Source organism: Opisthorchis viverrini, assembly GCF_000715545.1.
Source record: "Opisthorchis viverrini unplaced genomic scaffold opera_v5_431, whole genome shotgun sequence".
In the NCBI taxonomy this organism is placed as follows: domain Eukaryota; kingdom Metazoa; phylum Platyhelminthes; class Trematoda; order Opisthorchiida; family Opisthorchiidae; genus Opisthorchis; species Opisthorchis viverrini.
In genome coordinates this window covers 11,595-35,658 of record NW_008752090.1, presented here as the reverse complement: position 1 = coordinate 35,658, position 24,064 = coordinate 11,595, and the positions used below count along the sequence as shown (strand labels likewise).

At 45.7% G+C, this 24,064-nt stretch overlaps 2 protein-coding genes across 2 annotated transcripts in view; one reads left to right on the top strand and one right to left on the bottom strand.

Annotated features, from left to right (window-relative positions):
• Positions 1-2,840, top strand: part of T265_10979 (hypothetical protein) — a gene marked incomplete at both ends in the record, with an annotated part of 40,606 nt that extends 37,766 nt beyond the window's left edge. The window contains one exon of the mRNA XM_009177508.1: positions 2,802-2,840. Coding sequence (XP_009175772.1) covers positions 2,802-2,840 — 39 coding nt within the window. The remainder of the gene's footprint in view (positions 1-2,801) is intronic.
• T265_10978 (hypothetical protein) overlaps positions 1-20,283 on the bottom strand; it is a gene marked incomplete at both ends in the record, with an annotated part of 29,407 nt that extends 9,124 nt beyond the window's left edge. The window contains 6 exon segments of the mRNA XM_009177507.1: positions 6,814-6,939; positions 8,951-9,115; positions 11,874-12,218; positions 13,682-13,856; positions 13,876-14,082; positions 20,128-20,283. Coding sequence (XP_009175771.1) covers positions 6,814-6,939; positions 8,951-9,115; positions 11,874-12,218; positions 13,682-13,856; positions 13,876-14,082; positions 20,128-20,283 — 1,174 coding nt within the window.
• Between the last annotated feature and the right edge of the window lie 3,781 nt (positions 20,284-24,064).

The following is a 24,064-nucleotide window of genomic DNA, read 5'->3' as shown; positions in this document are numbered from 1 at the left end:
CCCTGACCCTAGCCTCTGACTCAAAAGTCTGACCCACGAGGCAGTGGGAAAATGTAGGGTTTTCTTTGGGGACCCTACCCGGAGCCGACGACCCAACAGTCTGACCTGCTCGGCTGCAGGGGGTTGGCCTAACCCGAGGGCGCAGGGAATAAGGCATTCCTGTCTCATTCCTGATGTGGCTGCGCACAGTAGGTGCTTTTGAGCAGCACCGGGCTCTTTGGTTTTAAAAGTATTTCGACCGTATCGGATAATGCGCCGGCGGTTACGATCAACCGTTGGACGATCGGACCTTTTCTAACCCGTCCTTCCTCGGGGGAAGGCAGCATCGCTGCTTCCATAAATATGGACATGCTGGTCACCTGGGGGAAACACCTTACTGCCTTCACACTCCTGTCGCAGAGGACAGTACGACTTTACCCCCAGACCGCCTCGTAGCCCGATTACTCGTAGTACGGGGTCTCGCTGCTCTTGGTCTGGCTGATCCTCACTTAAAGTCTTCCTGACTGAGCTGAAAGATCTGCATTTTGTATTCGAAACGCAAAAACACCTTACTTCTCATCACGTGACCATTGAAGACCATGAGCCATAGTACGGATGAATTAACAGACTTACAGATGAGTCTTCGAGATCAATTTACGCACCATGACGTGCTGCAGAACACAAGCCATTAAACCACTGCTCTCTATAGTATGTTTGGTCATCAAGCTCACTGGACGGTATGGGGAATGTGCACTTAGAACAATAAAAAGAACTAAATTCTGCTCCGTCAGAAGTCAACTCCAAGCAAAGCAGTAGTTGCGTTTCCTGATTTCCGAGGAAATGTGGTTTCCATCGAGAGTTAGCAGGACAGAAATGCTAAAAAGTTCTACCTATGAATTCAAAGGTTAAGTCCCGGGAATAAAACAAAGTGGTATTTGAGCGATTGGTCGACAACTGCGGAGACAATTGCTGGAGGCATGTATTTATTCATGGTGAATACACGCTAGTCCACAACCGATTTCCGGACCTTTTTACTGTGAACTGCCGAAGGTAAAAAAGATCTTTCTGGATCGAGGTGAGACACGACAACAGTCTTTCTAGATGAGGAGGGAGCTGTAGATCCGAAAATACGAAAAGGTTGCTGGCCATTTCGCCCAGATTCGCCTAGTGTTTTACGCTGGAGGTGCTGTCAATGATGAATTCAGTAGGTGAGAGTTCAAGTAAAAATAATCGCCCAATCCCTTTTTGGAATATAATGAGCATTCGTATCGTGGACACAGCCGCGCAAGCATGAAATTCAGAGAGAGGAGCTTCTATGTAAGCAGCGAGCTAACGAGCTGTTCAGATTCTGAGCAACAAGCGGACAGCTGCTTGTCGTTCAGTTCGCTGAGCTTGGTGATTCGGTTGCAAGCGTTACGTCACCAGCCGAAGTGACATCATCGGTGCGTAGTCGTTGCACCGTTGTTTAGCAGCACGGTGAGCTACAACGTTTCCCTCCAAGCAGAAAACCGTAAGGGTAAAGCATGCTGCTGGACGGGATGAGTTAGCTGAGTGTTCCAACGATCGTGCTGAGCAACTGGGAGAAACCGAAAATGCAAGCAGAGGATTTGCGGGGCTGGTGTGGTGTGGAGCAGGTGCTTGTTGGCTGAGTCAAAAGCAGACGTAGTGTGTGAGACTGCTGGACAAACACGCGATGACAGTTAAAAAAAGAGAAGTGGAAAGCCAACCTTGGAGAATCGCAGCAAGACTTGCTTTTATGAAGATGCAGACTCATTTCAAACAAAGGTTAAGCACCAATTCCATCAAACTTGGACTCGATCGGTTCCTAGGGACATGAAAGTAAGAATGGATTGAATAGAACCATTCAGCCAAGGGATATGAAAAACGCTTTTCCACCGGTAGGATAGACTGCCTCCCCTGTTATAATACTAGTTGGATTCCGAAGAAGAACGACCAAAAGTCGAATGTCAGGGATAAAGTAAAATAACCGATCAGAACTCGCACCGTTACGTGATTCTCACCAATTCTACTGCAAGGATGTGAACGATACTAAGGAACGGTAGGATATTTTACTTTAGGGGCACTCTTTCGAGGCCACTCTTTAGCGATGGGGGGAAATTCACTAGTGAGGAGAGATTCGGTTCAACACCGAAAGCCGGGACTTGCAACGCTTTAGGAACTCGCTTTGAGGGATGGGCCAACATCCCGTGCACGGGTCACAAAACTGCTCTATGCGTAAGTGTGGGTTTGAAAACAGCCATGGATCGTTGTAAGTTCAAAAATTCAATAATCCATTCGTGAACGGTCGGAGGGAGCATCGTTGCTACATTTTGGAAGACTTTGCGAGAGAGCAGTTTTTTGACATTAGTTGGCTCTTTGGTGAAGGCAAATGGGATTCATGGATAAGGTTGCTAGATACCACATGTGTTCCTCTAGACAGTCCAGCAGAAGCAGCTGATAAACTGGAAGGAAGTGAGTATCACCTTCAGTTGGGGCCATTTTAATCCGAGTAATTTCCACAGTGCTGAACAAACGATCCCCCAACTTCGGCCACAAAGCCATTTTTTCGAATGATTTGAGCGAATTCCTACTAGGGTACATAGACTGGTGCGGACAGAGAGTAATGTCAATGCGTTGTTTTCCAGAGTCGTGCTAGAAAGTGTTCATACAGCTTTGTATATTTTTACTTCACCACGTACATGAGGTTAAAAAACGAATGGAGTTCATGCGTTTCTTACTTAATTCCGAAAGTACTGCATTGTTTGCATTAATTTGACATAATGTCGGATGCTGATGACATTTTTTGTTTCTGCTCTTTTCAGTCTGGTGACGAAATCGCCCCAGATGACGGCGGGAGATGAGCCATGCCTTGGTCACACGCTGAACGTGTGATCGACCTCTTAGGACTGGTGTTTGTCACGTCCCCTTTATTATGATCGAAGATATTTGCTGTCGGAGGTGCATGAGAATGTCGGAGGCTAGGACGTTGAGAACTGTAGCAGATTAAAGCAGAGAACATCAGCGAGGACGTATCGAGAATACATCGAAATATTGGTGGTTCGGGTAGGTTAATTGGTTGTAGATCAGGTGACTGTTGGCCCGTTCGCCAGGCTTGGCAATTTCTACGCAGGCGTTTCACCACCAATCATGGGTGGGTGACGAAACACCTGCAAACTAATTGCCAAGCTCGGCGAACAGAGTGACAGCCATCTGATCTACAGCGAATGTACCCAGAGACTCGAAACGCATGACTGAAGAGGGAAAACCTGAGCACCCAGAGGAGACTACAGCTGTGAGGGCACTAGTCCTGTTGTCAGTTGCAAACCTGGTGGCTGGTGATCTGCTCTCAATGGACTAGCTAAACTGATTCATCGTAGATTTGAGGTTGTTGGTAGCCTCCTAAGAACGACCATGATTTGGTTCTCTTTGAGTGAAACAACCTCACTTGAATCTGTTGGCTTGCCTGCTATCCGTTTTCACATTCACCTCTACGGCTTTGGCAAGCTACATTTCGAGATTCCAATTTCTTTCTCTCCAGGTTGTTTACAATACGGTCATACGTATCACACGTCTGTGTGAAGCACTGGTTGGAAACAGTTTATTCCCTCGTTGTCATCCTGCGTAAAGTAAGCAAACAGTATCGTGACGGTGTGCAATACAAAAGACACTAGTAATGAGATCGATCACGCGTCCAGTAACTGATCATGCCTCGACCCAATTCTGACCATTGTCCGAGACAGTTTCTTGTTGCTAATTTAGAGCTTCCACCATGCATATGGTGTGTACTTTAGCTACACTGGATAAGTACTATCGCTCAAACTGCCGTTCGCCTACTCTGACACCCGTAGAGTCGAATTGATCCAAAGGTTCGAACTGTAAAAATCGAGTAGGAAGAACTGCGGCGTCTCTAGGTTCGGATTCACTGAAATTGCAGGCTAGTGACGTTTTTGCCACCCTAATACTGCCACAAGTGTTTGTCATTGCCTCAAACCTGCAAAGTGTAACATACACCACCTTAGAGTTATCCGTTGGAAAATCCAACTTATTCGTAAGTGTGCCAGTCTCGATAAAGTTATCTTATGAATAGAGAAGGCCAGGACGTCCGACAACGGCAATAAGCAGGATGCGCCGTACCTTAAATTCTATCTTGTGGTTTAGAAACGCAGTCAATGTGAGGAAATAAGCGACAACATTGAACATTTGACCATTGACGTGCACGAAACACTGTAAGTCCTAGTAGTGAAAAGGTGGATTGTTTTGTACGTGTATTCCGAATTGTTTACGACACCCAACGTCCTCTAACACACTCCTTGAGAAGAAGCGACATCTCGAGGAGATAGTTTTGGAGATGAACAGTTTTTTTTCTAATGCGATACTTGCCTGAAAAAAAAAACAAATTCCACAGAACCAGGCTTTCTGGTCTGCCTCAACACTGTTTGGCAATCTACCCAAGCTTATTGGCAGAATATGAAGTTGGATCGATCAGGCCCGAAGCACTGTTGATACACAAACTGCCACGACAATGGACAGTTCACTATCTGACTTAGCTTAAGCAATGAGTTGGCCTCGGACAAGCACAAAGTACGACTAGTTTGAAGACTGCAATACTAACTTGGGCTGATAAAGATGGAGGGGATGCATCACCACTCGACGACTACCACTTTGTTGTTATGTAGGAATAGGTATTTTTGTTTGGCGGTTCCTAGTCGAATTTCACTAGATGGAAATGACAAAAGTTTACGGTGACCGGGATGTAGCGAGCCTATGTACCAACAACGGTAATGAATACAGAGAGCATGCACGCTGGACAAAATGCACGAAATCGATGCTAAGGAAACTTTATCAAACCATCGCGGAAAATGTACGAGTTCGTGATTATTTGTCAGCGACATGGCTCAGTGGTTGGAGCACGATTTACTGACCGGAAGGTCTGTAGTTCGAACCCGACCTCTGCATCTCCACTTCCCCTGTCTGAGCTTGGGCAACCTGGCAGTATTCCAGCCCTCATGCTTCCTTTAGGTCGAATGACAGTTAGGCAAGGAAAGGGTGCCACAGCTGAATGGTATTTCTTTTTGTTTGTCAGTCCCTGATAGATGGCAAGCCATGACACATCCGGCCTCGACTTTAAAGCCGAGTAGGTGTGATATTGTTCATCGGGAACGCATAAAAAAGGAAAATAGTTGAGCTAAGCATAGAGGCTGAGGGAGAGCGACCACAAAGAGCCAATCGCCTGATGAACTACTAGCACGGTAGTAAATGGACGACAACATAAGCCGACTGAACAGTGTATGCCTCTGACTGCTGTCAGGAAGGTCGGATTCCTGGAAATAAACCCAGAATGCCCGGAACCTACTGAAACCCTAAAACTCCACTAAAATCTCAATTAAGAAGCCGACAAGCATCCAGACTAGTCAATCACTCAATCAATTCAACAAAAGCCTATGAGTGTTAAGACACGCCATAGAAGTACGACCGATCATGTGTCCAGGCATTGCATGGAAGCACGGTCGATATTGATCGGTTTTCACTAAACGTCGGTCAGAAAGCCTGGATCAATCTCAAAAAAGCCCTTTAAACAGTGCGGGCCGTTGTAATCTTTGCACTCGCACGCACTCGCTTGTTGCAATAAAGTTGTTGTGTTCTTTGTCGACGAGTCTTTTTCCGGCACCGGAGCACTGGAGCGACGGCAGCAGTCACATATAAGAGCTGTCGATTGGATATACTGAGCTAGCCACCCACTGCATATAATCTCGTGATTTCCTGCACCAGTAAGACGAAATACAAAATCATCTGGTCCACTATCTTCTGAACCTGTTAGGAATTATGTATGTTGCAAAGTAACACCATACAACCAGGAAAAATTCTCCATCGAGGAGGTATTCAGATAAAAGTTAACGTATTGTTCCACAAACGAAGCGCCTACAAAACCCGTCGACAATGTTCACTTAGTGATAGTTCCACAGTTGTCTTCTTCGAATTCAGCGCATTTCACTATTGTTTGAAGGGAGACTTTAAAATGGGCGTCGTATTTAAACGTCGTGTGGTGGAACATTCATTAAACTGTTCGTCAAGTGCAACGACCCCTCAAATGTGGGTAAGTTGCGCCATTTCTTTTAGCTGAAGATTTCTTGAAGGCCGGACATCGTGTAAACGTGCACAAAGAACTAAACCAAGGATAAAAGCGTCTTCACCGAATAACAACTGGCGATTCTTGAGCGTAATATGAAAATACAGACTTCTTCTCAGTTAAGGCATGAGGGATAAAAAAATTCTTGAAAATCGTGAACAACTGAACCGATAACAAATGTCGCGTTGAACCGTGACCTAGGGTGCATTTTGAAGAGAGTACACCTATGGTGATCCGTCATGTAAGCAGCTGTTTAGTCGGAACTAATCAATCTAGCTAGACTGCGCAAGGAAACGCAAATGTGACCATCACCGACAGCTCTGTCGGACACCGCAAAACGACTCAGGTAGACCCAGTTACGACCAGGTGATAACTAAACGGACATTAGGCGCAGTGAGGACGTGAGAAGAACTGAAAGCACCTCCAAATTTCTATGCGACCACTTGACAGATGATCAACATTCCCCATTAAACGTATAGGTTGATGTTGATCGTTGGTGAGTGGTAACAGGACTGTCCCACAAAATGGGTTGATTAGTCGGAACAAAAACTCTCCAAAGTAATACACTCACCGAAAAACTGTACACTTAAAGGCAATTATTTACACGAGACGAGGTTTTCGATTTGTTTATTCGGGGGTCAACATGAGAGAAAACAGCCAAAAGGGAAAAGGCAACGGTAAAATAGCAAGGACTCATCTAGACTCACCTTTAAGACTGAGGTAGTCCCGAGCCAATACGTATTGACCAGAATGGGCGAATCGAAAGTCAGACAAACTGGCAATAATATCAGCAAAAAAGCCTAGGTTGTGAGAAAGCCGCGGATCTTCGAATGCTATCGACAGGGAAGGATACGAAGAAGAAAGTGCAATGTAATGAATACACATTTAGTGAACTCGTCTGTAACCCCCTAAACATGAACCAAACACCAGAGCTTCAACGTTCCATTTTCAGTCCAACCTATATCATCCCTATTGCACCGACGCTACGGCAATTCCCCTTCAGAAGAAAACAGTGACCGAGCTGGGTTATAAATTATTACAGCGGTCATATCCCAGTACGAATCGATTACCAGGCAGACCCCAGAGATAAAAAATGCAGTTTCATTTATTGACCACTTTTATACACATCAGACACTCAACAGAAGATAAAGGAAAATTTCCACCGTCAAAGGAGTCTCGCTGGCAGACGTAGGACTAACTCATGTAGCCAAAAGTCAATAATACACGCTTTCGCACGTAGAAGAAAACCATCCTGCTTATACTGGTTACTAACAGCAGGGTCTCCCTATCTCGCAGATAATCTCGATCGAGTTGCTGTTACACAGATACGAAGGTTTTTCAAGTGAACAAAACACAGGAGGGCCCGACTGGCGGGAGAGTAGCTGAGCTTGTTAAGGAAAGGAAAGTGAGTGTACTGAAGAGGATCCGAGTGCAGAAGTTCCTCCTAGACAGTGATCAACCATAAAATCGCTCCAAGATAAGAGAATGACTGTCCAGACGAGTACGATCTAGACGGATAAAAAGTAAACAAAGAAAATTAGAGGTTTGGTATTGATGAGCACATACTAAACCGGGGTGGCTTAAAAGGTTCGAGTGTATCCCGAACGAGTGAGATATGACGGGTGTCGCCGAGCGGAACAATGACCTCCACAACTGTTCCACCTGTTTTACAGATCTCGATCAGAGGTTACGTCGGTTTGAGTTAGTAGTCTGCCGTCAAGGGAACTGTAAACATGTAGAATAGGACTAAATGAACAAGAACCCCCTTTTCGACCTGGACTACTGATCATTACAAGATTTCGCAAGCATGGACTGTTCAAACACAGATCCTCTGGCTGTGTTATCTACTTAAATCTGCATACTCACCCTTACCTATTAGGTTTCGGCGCCCTACCTCAGAGGAGGAACCGACTATGGTGGTAAACCAATGTCAGCTCGCATAATTTAAATTGTATGGATAGTGAGAGCAATGGTTCCAATGACTGCAAACGGTTTCGCTGAGTCTATGTCGCAGATCTTCAGGTCTGACGAACCGACAACGGCTGACTGGACTACATCACTAGAGAGTTTCGGATCCGTCGTTCGTTCAACTGTGGCACCCTTTCGGTGTCTAAGGGTCATGCCACTGACAGGAAGGAAGGACGAGAGATGGGATACTGCTTGGTTGCCCAAGCATAGACAGGGTAAGTCGAGAGGCAGAGGTCGGGTTCGAAACACGGACCTTCTGGTCAGTAAATTCGTGCACCAACCACTGAGCCATCCACCAATTTCGGATCCATTTACCTATGTGCGCTTTTACACAGGAAGACGAAGTTCTGAGAGTAGTAAAATACACTCAATTGCAAAGTAAGTTGAAGTTGGTAGGAAACATAATGGAATCCCAGCTGAATGTGCTGTACAGAGGCCACCTCATGCCCCATTTGGAGCAGTATTCAGTATTTGTCAGCGACCCTATAAGTAGTGTTACGCAGGAGCCTTGAAAGTCCTCTCGTCAGGCGGATTGTAGCGCAGTGTTGTAAGATAAAGATCGCGTAGAGTAAAAGTGAACCTAGTCTGGTTGATGCGCTAACATGACGAAGACACGTTAGGCATCGCTCGATAAATACGGTAGTTAATCACTGTGCCGTCAAGTCATTGGATCTGAAGAAGAGTGAGTTGCTACATGGTCGAGTCATTTCAACTCTATTACGTGGGCGGGAGGCTGGAAACGTGGAGCAATTCTAAACCCAAGTTAAGAACTCGAAAACAAAGGTTTAAAGGACATTTTGAAACTATGGAAGCGTTTCTGATGGAGGTTATTCGGAAATCAGGATTCAACAGGGCGTAGGAAGAGTGTAAACATACCCAGGACATGATTGTCACACAGAGCTCGAATCCGCATATCACAAAGGCGAATAACTCCACGACTGGTGGAGTAGGCAAGAAGATGGCATTGTGAAGGGTGGAATCTGGCACATGTGATGACTTCGGACAAGTCTTCCATATTGGGCGGCTTCAAATCTACAATGGCTTGAACAGAGCGAATGGGGAAATCGAGGTGGAATCTGATCGAGGGCAGCTGATGACACGAACAAAATGGGAAATGAAGTCAAACCAAAGGAACTGTGTAGACAAGGATTTGGATACGGACAGTCGAATTCCAATCGGGTGTGCAGATCAATCAATAATATTAGCCATGACAGTCTCGAGGTGTGAGAACAATGCTTACCCTACAGTATTACAACCCCATGACGACCTAGAAATCATCATCATCATCGACAGCATGACATCAGTGTTCAACACCGATGCTTCACTGCCGTACAACCATGACTTATTTGAAAGCCTTATTGTAAAGAAAAGAATAAAGGTGGATGGGGGAGGGACTTAGTGCTAGCTTAACACAATCATTCCGAGGTGCCTACACCTCCAGACATTCACTCAGGCAATCTGGATAGAAACTGACAACAAGAACGCCACTGACATCGGTTGGCAGCCATATCTTGTAGTGTCTCCAACCAGGCACAGTGAGGATCACGCGGTCCCCATCCTGGAAGGCGAGTAGCACCGACAGCACCCAAGCGTTTCGTGATCTCCTTCATACTCCTCTGCCAGGTCATGGGTTGGCCACCTCTCTGTTTACGCCACTCCGAATTGGGCATGGAAAACAGTACTCTCTTCGGCAAACGATGGTTCGGCATGCGTAAAACATGTCCCAACCAACGCAGCTTCTGGTGCTGGACACATTCTTCAATGGAAGTACCCGTTACACAACCGAAAACACGCTTTCTAACTGCCTCGTTACGGATTCGCCGACACCAACCCACACGAGCTATGGTTCTGAGACAACGATTGTCGAACACCTGAAGACGTCTCAGGTCCGCTGCTCGAATAGGCCAAGTCTCACAGCCATACAACAAAACAGCCCGTACTGTAGCTTGATACACACGTCCCTTCAGATTCAGGGATAAACCATTCTGACGCCATAGGTGTCTCAAGTTAGCAAACGCGGCCCGAGCCTTGCAGATTCGTGCATTCACCTCATCTGTCACACTACAATCAGAACTAATACAACTTCCAAGATACTTAAAACGCTCCACAACTTCCAGCACCTCTCCCTGGATTGTAAGTGGCGTGCTCAGTGACTGCATGTCCACATGACCTTACACTAGAAAGGGAGATGTTCGTGCGTAGTAAGGCCTCCTGGTTAGTCACATAAAGGTTGGTTACATAAAGATAAACAGACCAGCTCGCGCTGTTAGTTCGCATAGCAGATGAAGTTCTTGCACAAAAGCCAGTGAAGAGGCCATGCATTCTAACTTGATGAGCTGGGTACGTTCCTCAGCTATAATCTCCTCGTCTGTTTCAGGCAGACTGAATCAGCCTAATGGACTTGGCTCTTGGCTGGTAGAACCATATGGTAGATTGGTTTCCGTTCTCTGCTACGCTACAGTAATGCACATGTAAACTTTTTAGTGAAAAAGCCTTATTGAGACCAAAACGTTCTGGTCATTGGGTGGTGGGTGGAGCGGCGCGATTATACCGTTTCAGGTTCACCGGATAACCGATATTCAACAAAAATGTGACCCAACATTTGACTTGAAAGCTTAGGTTCACCAGAACTGACGAGAACTGCACAGGAAATCGGCTATTGGACAGGTGAAAGGCGTATCCCAATTTCGGAGACAGCGTAAACCCTTTATAAAACCAGAGATAGAAGTGTGCTAGCAGCCATGAAAACGCTCAAAAGATTGATGCAATTAATCGTATGAGACCAAGAACATCTTACATAGTCGTAAAATATGTCGAGTTGCCACGAGCAGAACTATGTAGCGGTAAAATATTCTAGATTATTTCCTCCTCCAAATACGGGTGCCCCTCAAATACGACCAAGGTTGCTTGCTCTTTAATTCGCAGTAGTGATGGGATAATGTAATAATCCAACAGAGACGCAGAGATTGTGAGCTAAACAGCAAGGGCATAGTAATGATAACACGTATTAGGCTATGAATATGTTTCGTTGTAAGCAGTACGCTCGGTCGAAAAGAAAGCACCCAATCAGTTCTTGGTTAAGAAGGCAGTCGAACACTAGAATATACACTAAGTTGGGAATAAGTGAACATTCATCATGTGAAGGTGAGTTGATCACATAACGCAGATGAATCATGGTAATAAAAGTTCAGTTCAGTTCAGTTTATCAGCTACAAACCATGCACTGAGGGTATATTGGTTCCAGCTGTTACAGTTTTGGTCAACGGAAAGTGGGAGAGCAGGGGAGATACAGCCAAGCATTGAAAGCGATGGTATAATTAGTCAGTTCGGGAAGCTGGACAGCTATGCATTGTAGGCGATGACTTTGATGCACGACCACCATTGACTGAGAGTGTCAATAACCATTCATGAATCGGATCCCGAGATTCCTATCCAGAGAGACGGCAGTTGTCGACGCGACTAAGTTTACTGGTTAGTGCTTTCATACTTTCTTGCCAGGTCACAGACTGTCGGTCGATTTCACTCAGCAAACATTATATGGACAGTAAACCTCCAAAACCATCATTATGGACAGTCGACAACGACCCCCCCCCCAGAAAAAGGCCACACCTCAGGAAAGTTAACTGGATCCTTTTCTCCTGGGGAGTTACTGTATGGAGCATAACCTGCGGTTCACAGCGAACCCAGGTGAGCACAAACGTGCTACTATGCTTTTAAGGAACAGCCAATCTTTTTGAAGGGAAAGAATTAACCGCAGCAACAACTAGTAAAAAGCGGATGTGGGGAACGAGGCACTTACTGAAAGACTGATCAGAAACTTCCAAATGCCAAAGGTTAATGCGCAAATCATCTGCAGAAAGGAATGTTTCTTGATCACAATTAAGAGATATGGCATTGATATGGTACATGTGTGCGTTGGCATACATACGACGAGGGCGGGACTCCACAGTCAAATGCGGGACCGGACGAAACCGAGGAATCCGTAGTTGAGTGGCGGACCTGAGAGTGGGAACTGGGGGACCGATGATGGATGAGTTGGACTGGTCTGCATTCCACAAGCTCTCTGAGCCATCGTCGTCGCGAGTGTTGAAATTGTACGCTTCTCTGCGTCTTTCAGACAATCGCCATAGTTTTATTGTTTTGTCTGGAACGAAAGGGCATCAGGTCTGAGTAGAATAAAATCGATGCCTCAAAGAATAACTAATCTGTTACTGAGATTTGCCAAAGACCCTCAATCTATCTCTAACTGAGAGGAGTTTCGCGGATGGGTTGGGCTGCATAATGATGGCTTCAACACAGTTGAGAACTCAAAACTCGGTCGTAAGTCACGTTTATTACGCCTTTCGTCTGACCGGTCATCATTCGTAACTGTTCCAAAACACCATAAATATGAGCGAGAAAAGTCTATTCATTCTGTGTCAGCAGCAAGTCACCGTAGATCCTATGCGGAAAACATTCATGTGAACCGTGCAACCAAATGGAAAAAGGGGGACATAACAAAGCGCCTGTAATAAATTAAGTTACAAACGAGGGAAATTTCCTTCGGTTCTGAATTTCATCATTGATCCTCTTTAAGAGGGAAGACCCTACATTGGAAACGCTTGACCAGAGAGCAGCATAGGCAGAAATTGAGTTCCTTGATCAGCCGAGTTCCGCAGACAAAACCAACGTGATCTGAGTACGCCAAAACGGATTGACCAGATTGGTATGAAGACTTGTGCAGCACATGACTACTGAATGAAGATACCCGTATCGGTTTGACTTTCATCTACCTGCATCAGCCAGTGAGTCATACTCATTACTGATCTGTCTTGTTGAAGAAATACCCTGTCATATGGAGGCGGTTTAGCTAAACCGGGTAGAATTAGGTCAAACTCTGCACCCCGTCCGGACGCCAGTGAAAAGAGTAACACGTTCGGATTCAATGTTATTTATTATGGGACACGAACCAGCCAGATGCAGCAGTTGGACACGAAAGCGAAAGCCTCAGTTGCATGCAGTCTGAGAAATCCTATGTTTTCAGGCATATTGCTCAACTTTCCAGGACGTCGTTTGCAGAGCTGACATCTGTGAAAGAACACCCTAAAAGCCCGATAATCTCTAAATTTTTAGTCAGCTGCATGGGTGGCGCTTTGAACTGCGAAATGCAGGTACCATGTGAGGAGCCTCGAAATCTTGTACCATTTCCTTTCAGTTGATTCCTGGGATATAGAAGCTACCCACGTATTACCCCAGTATATTGCGCAAGATTTATTACAAAAGTTGCATACTGGTGCACAAATAACATAAGACATTCGACGTCATTTGAAAAGTCAGACACAACATGAGCTCTGCGAACACTGGCTTATAGTTGAAGCCAGATATTTACTGAGACCCACAACCGCTTCTGTAACACAGGGACTTAGTTCACAACCAACAGTGAAGCGAGCAGACGGTACTATTGAGACTATAGTCCGTACAGCGATTAACATAATCTCTCTCTGGAGTGAAGGTGAAACTGGGCATTTTACGGACGCCTAGTTCATTTTGATCTTCCATCGGTAGAGCAAAGACTGTGGCTAACAGAGCGCCAGCATTGACAAAATCACTCAGTATGGATGAACATACCATTTGCTGACAACAAATGATGCGCAGCAGTGACATTTGGGAGCCAATTGATGGAATTGATCTTCTCTTCGATTTCTAGCGACTTCAGATAGTCAAACTCTGGTTCATGACTGGTAAAGGCGCAGTAGACGTCGTATACTCCATCGTCCTGTTCACGACAGAAGGAAGTAAGACTCTTAAGGATGAAAACTTACCTCATCATTGGCCTTAAAGACAGTCACGTGTCCCCCCTTATCCCCTACAGCAAGCAATTCCCCGGTGTCATTGAATTCAAGACATGTAAAGTTATCACCTAATAGAAAAACGTGAAAGCGACGTTGGAGTGAAAGATTCACAACTACCGTCAGTGGCGTCCAAATATGGCGACCCCTTGGTTTGTGAAATATACCATTGGACTGGCTCTGGAAACAGAACGAAAAAATCAGTAACATTACGAACAAAACCAAGACGTCAATATAAGTATATCTGAAACGAAATATGAAGTTGAAAGATCGGCCACTTCTTAGATTGTAAGCCAACAGCTAACAATGAACGTAAGCGAATACTTGATCGACCATTGACAAAGTAGACCGCAACGGACAGAAGCCACTTTAGAAGGAAGTTATCACAACTAGACTTTTTGATTAGTGTGCCAACTGGTTAGTCCACTTACCGACGGAAACAAACGATGGAAACAAATACTCGCAGAATATGACACACCGAATGCAAATGATTCGAATACTTGTGTCCGTCAGCAAACCGGTAAGCACACACGCCTGTATGAGCATACTTCACAAGCTTCGAAAGTGGGAGAAACTGTTCGAAAACATAGACTTGGTTCACAAGTTCAATCCACTAAGGTGTACACAATCAAAACTTCAGAATCATTAGTCTGTCTCGAAAATCAATCCATGGGTCGTTGGATCGGTAAATACTTTAGGTACAAGGTACCTCTGACTTCACGAAACAACCCCCACAATGGTCGACCCTGTACAGTGGGCAAGATAGCTGTAGAACGCTGAAAGCACAGATGTAATGGAGATATTGGTCACAAATTCGTCTTCGCCTATTACCAAACGCGTAGTATGGCATCGAAACTCTAGACACGCAGGCGCCTCAGCTGTTCATTGGTTAACACAGTGGTACCCATAGCGTTTTAGTCTCTCTTATTTGAATGGATTGCAGAAACGCAAATGTTGATTGTCACTCCAATAAATGCTCAGAAGTGAGCAAGGCGGCCTAGGATGCATTGAAGCTCTTCCTAAATGTCATTTTACTTAGTCCAGCCTCAAGGATCATCAGTCGATTTTGAAGGTAAGAACTTCCCCTCAGGACTGCTCGCCGTGAAGTTTTATTCCACTTTCTGTTCAAACCAATATGATACATTACAGTTGCGCTTCATTCATATTATCAAGTGTTTACGTTAAAGAATGTTTTAATGCCGCACTAACTGTACCTTGTATCCCACCAATTCGAAGTCCATCGACCTTTCAGGAGCATCTGAATATGGGTCTTACCATACAATCCACTGTTGTGAATATCAGATTTCGGACAAATGAGGGTACCAACGGACTTCAAAAGTGACAATGATGTTTCCTGAGCCCATACCTCGCTAAGTTGGTTGAATCTGCTCTGATCGACTGGTTCGTGCTTTGCTTTTGGCTTGGTGGTACACGCCTGAATGGTGCACTTGAATTTCCCAGAACATAGGAGAAAACAACTCATTCTTGAGGTTTTATGCGTTCCAAAGCCAACTGCAATGGTGATGTGAAAAAAGACGCAACCTGCAGGAGCTCCTGGGGAGGTAGGGTATTAACACAGCGGTATTATAGATATCGACGCAAAGATTTTCGGAGTAGCTTGGGTAGTCGACATTCATTGGGTAACTGTCATAATGAAGAAAACGACTGTTACAGTGGCGCGCGGTTAACCGTCTACTTTCATGTGCAACCTCTGCCAAAAGCACCTACCAATACGTCCCTGTGCGCCTGCTATTTCCTCACCAGCGTTGGAGACAGAGGAGCCAATCCGGAAACAGTAATTGTTGGTGAGGCTGTGTTAAAGACTGACGATAATACTGCAATATATCTGTCTACCATGACCACACCTTGGTTTGTTCGACGAATGATATGTTTCAATGGACAGCGTACATACCTCGATGAACGGATCGATATCCTCAAGCTCCGAAACCCACAGGTGGGCTTTCTAGCTAACGTAACCTTTTCCCACACTTATCTAAGGCTACTTCGAACCGCTGGTTTCACATTTAATGCAGCTGCTACCATTGCGTGCAGAAAATTGGACGCTAGACCTAAATTCAGGCACTTTTGATGCAAGAAACCCGTCAATGCACAACAACGCGACCAGTAACCGGTCCAGAAAGGAACACAAACGAGGAAAATTGGTAGGTGGGACATGGTTCTGGAATCGAGCTGTCATCTAAATCAAAGAAACTCCTCCGATTTATCAGCCCGGTTCAGTTAATCGGCTATGGACCATGCACTGAACTGCTACTGCTTTGGTTACAGAAAATGGGAAACTAGGGGATACGTACTCAGGCATTTGAAGCAACGATCCAACTAACTATAGTGTGCTGAATCACTCTAATCAATTGATAAATTGGGGATACGAGGAGCTACATAGTGAAGGCATTTATTATCGGTTATGACGTAACCTTGTCTGCCGTACCATTAGACACTGATGAGTCGACTCCCAGGATCCCTATCAAGGGAAGCGGTCCTGGTCAATCCGATTGAACTTACCGGTTAAGGCTTCGAAATATCGTTGTCCAGTCATGCCCTACCGCCTTCCGGTCGTTTACATTCACCACAAGACAGCAAAACAGCTCCGCAGGGGTAAATCTTTTCTGGTATGCGAAGAACGTACTCTAACCTATGAAGCAAGATCATATGGTCTGTAAAGAAAGCTCTTTGTTCCTGAAAACACAACGTACCTGGTTACTGCTAATTCGTTGTTCACACACCCAGTGAATAACTCAGAGACGGCGAGAGTTTATTACGCACTGTGTATGAATACCACAATTTCGATCCATAGAGTAGAATGGATCGCGCTGCCACCAATGCCACAGGTGCCGGAGGTTGGTATAAGCTACCCCGGTCTTTTGGATTCGAGGTGAACTCGTCACCAACTAGTCCACTGAAGCGTTCAGCTGTAGCACCCTTCCGGTGCCTAGCTGCCATGCCACCCGAAGGGAGCATGAGGGCTGGGATACTGCCAGGTTGCCCAAGCCTAGACAGGGGAAGTCGAGTGGCGGAGGTCGGATTCGAACCGCGGACCTTCAGGTTAGTAATCCGCGCTCTAACCACTTCGGCCATCTCGCCCCATTAGTCCACTGGAACATATACAAATGCCCAAACAAATAGATTAACCTGTCGGGTCGACTGTCTGCTCTACAAGCACGCGGTTTGGGTTTGGTTCTACCAACTCCTGTAGCAGTTCTTCATACTTTGTAGGTGTGAAGCGTATACCCACAGGGACAGCAGACCTAGATTAGTTAAAACGGTTTATTTCTGAAGGACGTGAACCAAAGAGAATGACATTCCATGCTTGTGGGAAACCACCCCGGGAGCATTTCGACCACCAAGGTTTCAATAACAAAGTCGAAGGGGAATGATGAGAATGAGTAGCCCTGTCTTATGCTCTAATGGACGTGACCTCAGGCGAGAGCTTGCCGCATATCCGTACGCACCCACAAAAGTTGGTATATAGTGCCTTTATAAGGGGTAAAAACTTAGAACTTCTTTGATCGCCAGAGGCAGTCACAGTTGGTAATGGCGAACAGAGTCAGAAGTATCTCTGACCAAGAAAATCACCAATTTCGAATGTTTGGGTGGCATTACTCAGGCGAAAATGTGATCAATGCGTCCTCGGTCAGTTAGAAACCCAATTGAATTCGTCCATAACCGGCAATCAACCTACCTTAGTCACAGCATTTCGGGTGCTACGGCTAACTGACTGATGCCACGATGACGTTTTAGTGATGCTCTTGCTCTCTTTACTCAAGGCTTCAAGCACACTTTGCCGGCATTCTCTTTTCGTCCCACATCTTCGTCAGACAGCTCACCAGGCAGTCAACAACTTATGGAAAAAGTGTGACGAACAAATCAACCAGGCCCGGTGCCTTGCCGGGTTAAAAGATTACGAAACTAACTCCTCTAGCGCTGAAAATATCTATGTAAATCTAGAACAGTTAGTCCGGGATTATAGTTGCTGGCAGGACTGATACAGTGCTATCCCTCATGTGTAGAAATTCACTTGAGATGATCCTTGCGAACTCCATGTTCAAAGAAGAAGCATGAACCAGTTGGCCTGACGTCTACTCGGTAAAGTAATTGGGAGGCTATCTAGGGATATTTCGGAGGAGTAGGTTGTAAATCAAACTTCTTCCTCGCATAGAACGAACGGGCAGAGTAGGTGGACATCAGCAACCAACCCGATCCCTTGAGCGTGCGCTTAGATCAAACACTCTAATTACAAGACTGCAGGTGGAACCTACATCCGAACGTGCGAAAAACGTCCGGAGACATGTGGCCTTCTAATTACCCACACAGACTTCGTAGCCATCTTTCTCTAAGCCTCAAAATGTTTGAGACCCGGTGTTATCAGAGCTCCTAGGTTCATTCAGCTGTAACGCCCCTTTGGCGCCTCACTGCCACGCCGCTCGAGGTCCGAGATATTGCCAAGTTGTCGAGGCCTGAGAAGGGGCAGTCGGGCTGCAGAGGCTGGGTCCGAAATACGGATCTTTCGGTCTGTACGTTCGCGTCTTGGCTATTAAGCTATCTAGAGCCCCTCCCCCGATATAGCTTGTCTTAACGAGTAACCATCGGTAGGATGCACTGCGACCCGTTGAAAACGATAAATTAACATAGCACAGCACTTTTCATGATTGAACACAATCCGCAGTCGAGGCCGGTTGTTAAGAGAGTTAGGGGCCCATCTGAAACTTCCACATAGTTGTCACTTCCTTGAGACTGAGTTTGCCCGCAGAAATGTGACTTGGGATTCGTAGTTCAACCGGCAGGTCATTTAAACGCTTGGAAAAACTCAAAACCCATCACAATTCCTGGAAGACACCGCTGCTGCAGTGTACTAGATCCCAATGTTATTAAAACTGACCAGAAATGCGCACGCGACGACTCTTCGACCCGTGAATTAAAATTCTTCCAGACACCCGTAAGATGCCAGCCTCCAGAGTACGATTGAGGTCCACATAGACATCAATCTAGTTTCGGACGTTATCACAATGGGTCAATTTCTTTAGTTAACAGCGGGCTGGAAAGCCTGACCATCTTTCTGAAGCCCATGCCGCTCAGCTGACCGAAGATAACTGATCTGGAAACGGTGCCCAATTTCGTCCTTGGTGGGGTTTTTCAGATTTCACACGCCGAAGACTACTGAACCCACTCTGAACATCGGTTTCAGTGATGACAACATCCACTCTAGCTTGAAAAGCGGTTCAGGTAGGAGAGTCCTCAGTTACACGCAAGGTGTTGAAACCTTGCCGCTAGAGTAGCTTCGCCTTTGGTTTGTCTTCTTCCGCCACAGAACTGTGAAATGCATCGTACAACTATCGCACGGCGTTTCTTAATGATTCGGCCATTCTGTATTCATAGGCGGTCAGTATACGAAGATGACACTCGCAGTCTCACAGCAGGAGTTGTAAGAAATTTAAACAGATACTTTCATGGCCGATCGGCAGGAGCCATCCCTAATTCAAAAAATGTAGGATGCCTACAGGGCAAATGGGTAGGGGAATGACGGAGGGACGGAAGTCAACACGGACCATACTCGGCTCCCGACTCCAACACTTATTAACAACTTGAGGACCACCTATTAGCTGCGGATGCACGAAAACATGACAAATGGCTGTGGGCTTCAAATTGCCATTACATTTCTTATAGAGCGCCATTCCTGAGACTTTCCTAGTCCATTAGTGGAATTGAGACCAGTCAAACCAAATGCATGTACATCAATCAGATTAGTTAAGTGCACTGGGGTAGTACAAATCAGATACCTCTACAACGCTTTCCATTCGCTTTTTGGGATGGATGTCGTCATGGAGCGGCATCTCTGAAAGGACCCATACGGTGTATTTAAAGCCACTCGGAATGCCGGAGAAGCTTAGAAAGGTAAATCTCCTCCCAACCTGCTTCAAATGAAGCTGGAAGCGAAACTAGAAACTAATGCTATGAAGTTCACTTACCCGACAGAATTACATGCATCACCAGAGTGCATTCACCGCAACGAGCCCCGACAATAAGCCAATATTAGGTGGGTGTTGTTTCTGCGCTTAAAAGCCTTTTTGGGTATTGCCGGTGTGCTATATTGCCCGAAATCGGTGTTGAACTGCGGAGAAGTGTGCGCAGATCCGCACTCCGCAGTCAGCTGGCGACCACAAACCCGACAGCGGATTGGTCGACAGTTTGTTCACGGATTCACGGACTCACTGATTGATGCACAGGATCGAGGCTTTTGCCCAAGTTTCCCGGGTCGGTTTTGTCCTTGTCGGTCAGTGGCTGTCGTTCACCATGCACTAATATACACGGCAGAGAACCGTATAGTATACATGAGAAGAGGGACGTAGGCTCGCAGATTCGGCCCATGGAGTATTCGATGCTGTTCGTGTTTCAGGAGAATTGGCTGAAGTTATTGATGGCAGCTACCTTATGCTCCAATTCACACGGGGGATATCCGAATGTGCTTACTGGAAATGCACTGCGACTTTTAAGCAAGAGTACTGACCCTGACCAATATCAACCATTCTGCTGTGTTGTGTTTATCGCCATGTGCGTGCGGATATGTAAATTTCCTTGTTCAGCTGCTGCGTGCATCAAATTTAAGCCCAGGACAAACAGAACAAACGTGTTATGGACCTATTTTTGTAATATATAATAACAATAATAATAATGTAATAGGTTCAGTATCACCAAACGGGATGCGTGCATATTCATACACGTGTAAGCACGCGACTAATGTGCCAAATTTAACCAGTAAATAACAACCTCACGTTAAGTCGTAGTGCGCACTGGCAAGTGGGGCAGGCGGTGACGAAGGACAGAACTTGATAACATTTTACGGTGGGCAACTGCAGTGGAATAATCTGATGCAGCCGTTGGACACCGTTTTCCATAGCTGTTGGTCGTAAAACCGGGGCGCTTCCCTCAATAATCTTGAAATACATCAAGTAAGGGCGAATGCATCGCAGTAATATTCTTGCACACGAACCTCGGAGAAAACGCGGGGACAGTGCACCGTTTCACTCATAACCTGTAAATTGCGGATGATTGCTTGAGTAACAGTCATGAACTATGTTCAAATCATGCCAGTAGGTTGAATAGAGCTGCCTCGGCACCCACATAATTTTTGGACCATATTTCTAGACAATAATAACGATAACCGGTTTAATCCACAACTTGTAGGGGAATGCTAATTGAGTCGTGACGTGTACGCTCGTATCGGTAGGTTCAGCTGCACCCGGTCAAGCACGAAGATGTTTCTACTCATTCTGAAATAATACAAAATTCTCGTGTGTGATCAGTTTAAGGCATCAGTTCACTCTCAGATTCTGATCTCATTTTGATACAAAACCAATTGTATACCCTGTAATATTGAAGCGACGGCCTTTCTATCCGCTTTCTGGTGATTTTGCGCACTCAATGACTGTCCTGGAGCGAAAACCCATCTTAGTCGATTACCACCTTTCACGTTCCTTTTGAATAGTTTGGTAGTCCACAAGTTCACGACTGCCAAACATGAAGCGCGCAGTAGGGGATAAAAATGTTTCTTTAGACTTAGGGGCCCAGTGGGTGATTTGATTGGTTATTGTATGTGTGCTGGGTAAGCGCAGATAATAATGTTTATTCCCAACTAGTGGGTGGCACACCGTCAGACATGATCATGTGGCTACAGACAGAATAGAGCACGACTGGGAGATATGCGTGTGCTGGGGGTTGCGCGATAAAAGACAATGTGACAAACAGCGGACAGTATGCAATGCAGACCTGACCACGCCCAAACCAGCATGGGAAAATAGCCGCGGTCACCAGGAGTTTATCTTACTTTCTGGGGGAGGGACGCTGCAAGCTGACACAAAATCAGACCTTCTAGTTTTGAAGGTGGCGGCTAAAGCAGAATGAGAGGGCGATAAAGAAGCATCCGTCTTGGTGCATGATGAGGAATCTTCAAATTGCTGACAATGATGAACCAGAGCAACGCATCTGGTGGGGAAGGTGGATTGTCGCGCTTTGGCCGGCTAATATGAACTGGAGTCTAGAACTATCGATTAGGCCTATTCGACCTTAGACTGTTGGGCTTATGATCAGTTTCATAAAAAGCAAAAGTGGGGATGATGAGTTACAGGAAACAGCAATGCGGATAAATGATAGCAGGAATCTCGAGTCACGGTGTACATTGAAAATGTAGGGGCTCACTTGTGGGTAGGGTCGGGTGCAAAATTTCAATAGGGGAGGAAGTTAGTGCTAACGCACGAGATGGGGCACGAACTGTACACTGACTGACTTTGTGTGGAACATAAAACGAAGGTCAACGAGATGTTTACATCCGAACGAAGTTTTCAGCGGTTTAGAATGAACGGGTCCTGGAGGCGTCTGAGCCCGGTGAAGAGTTTGTTCACAGTTGTAGTTAAGGACACGAGTAGGTGGGAGCATCGTCAAAAGTAGGAAGTGTATAGTTGCGGGTGTCCTTTGGGAACGGCAGTGCCATGCTAGTATTGCTCTGATGCGTTTCGGTTTCTGAACAGCCCTGTGACAGACGCTATGCTTTATGTGTTTTGGCTAGGATGCGCAATCTTGTGAGAAGAATGATTATTTCTGGGTGATGGGGTTGTCCAGGGAATCCGATGATGTTAAAAAGGTCACTGTAAAGTTCTAGGTATTTTTGGTTCTGTGGGGATCCCTTCGAGTATAGATCACGGATCAGATGGAGTGGATAACAGCCAAACAGGGCGTCCGAATCAGGCTAAGCCGAAAGTCGACGCTTGAAAATAGGAGGGAATTAGTTGAGATCAACAAGGCCTGAGAGTTTTAGGAGCCACCAGATAAGAAAAAGTCCAAAATTGGACAAAAAACTGAACGTTTACCACAATCAGGATAGTGACAGTAAGTGATTAAACGGGACAGAACGGAAGCCGCCTATGCTTAGTAACCTGAAAATCAATGAGTCTTCGAGCTAGCCAATATAGGCAATTGTAGTACCAGGGGGACAAAATCGTTATGAGTATGCAGAGGTGATGTGACGAAGGAAAGAAGACACAAGAACTGATGGGAGCGAAAATTCCGGAATAACCGACTGGATTTTCTTAGGGTAATTTGGACGACTAAAATCTAGGAGGGAAAGTGAATTTTAGAGTGATGACCACCTGTTCCCGAAGCACCGCTATCAGCTTCAACCATCGGGTAATGTATGGCGAAAAAGACTTTAGGCGCTGGCCATGTATTTTGAGATTTCATTGCGTGAAAATTCTTCATTTATGTGTATCTACTCCTGGAAGCAGTAGGTTGGTGGTTTTCTTTGAATGATGGCGTGGGCATTGGTGCGATGCAACCACAATTATCACGAAGGCGGCTACAGCTTTGCATGACAATGTGGACCTTTGGCATCGCAGAGTATCCTCAGACTGGCCCAAGTAGTTTTAAAGGATTTCTTGACAGAAGAAAGGTCCGTTTTTTCCACTAGTTGATTGTTGGATAGCAAGATAAGTGACAGCCGGGACGAATCCAGCGGTAGCAGAAACAACAACAAACAGAAAACAACGGTGCCATTATATGGACTTCCTGGATTGAAGGCCAGACTCAGAACCACGGACGATGGGTGATGCACCGGCGTTACTGGATGGGTGTCGAGTATGTGAAAGCAACATGTTCCATAGTAACAGCGCGACATTCCTTGCAGGGCGTACCCGAATACCGCACGAGGTTTTCATCCCTCATGAATGCTATGAGATATGCAAGAAGGAAACCCCCCAAGCAGTCGCAAACGCGGTTTGTGAATTAATAGAATACTCCCCAAAAGTTGTTTATTCAGCCGACGGAAAAGCCGAACCAGTAAGAACGATGAAAATTGCGTCCATATGTCGTTTGGAGGGGATTCAGCGAATACCTTTGTTATGCATGGTGAAGAGGGACCAGAAAACATCACGAGGATGGATGTCAAAAAAGATTTGGGTATTTGGGTCTCCTCAAACTTGTCCTTCTCACTACACCATGAGAAATCTGCCCAAAAGGCATTCGCCATTTCACGGATGATCCGACGCACCTTCTCCCGTATAACTCGCGTGGACCTCCAAATACTCTATGGGGCCTACGTCAGACCGCTCCTGGAGTACGCCAACCAAGTTGTCTACTCAGGACGCACGAAAGACGTCAC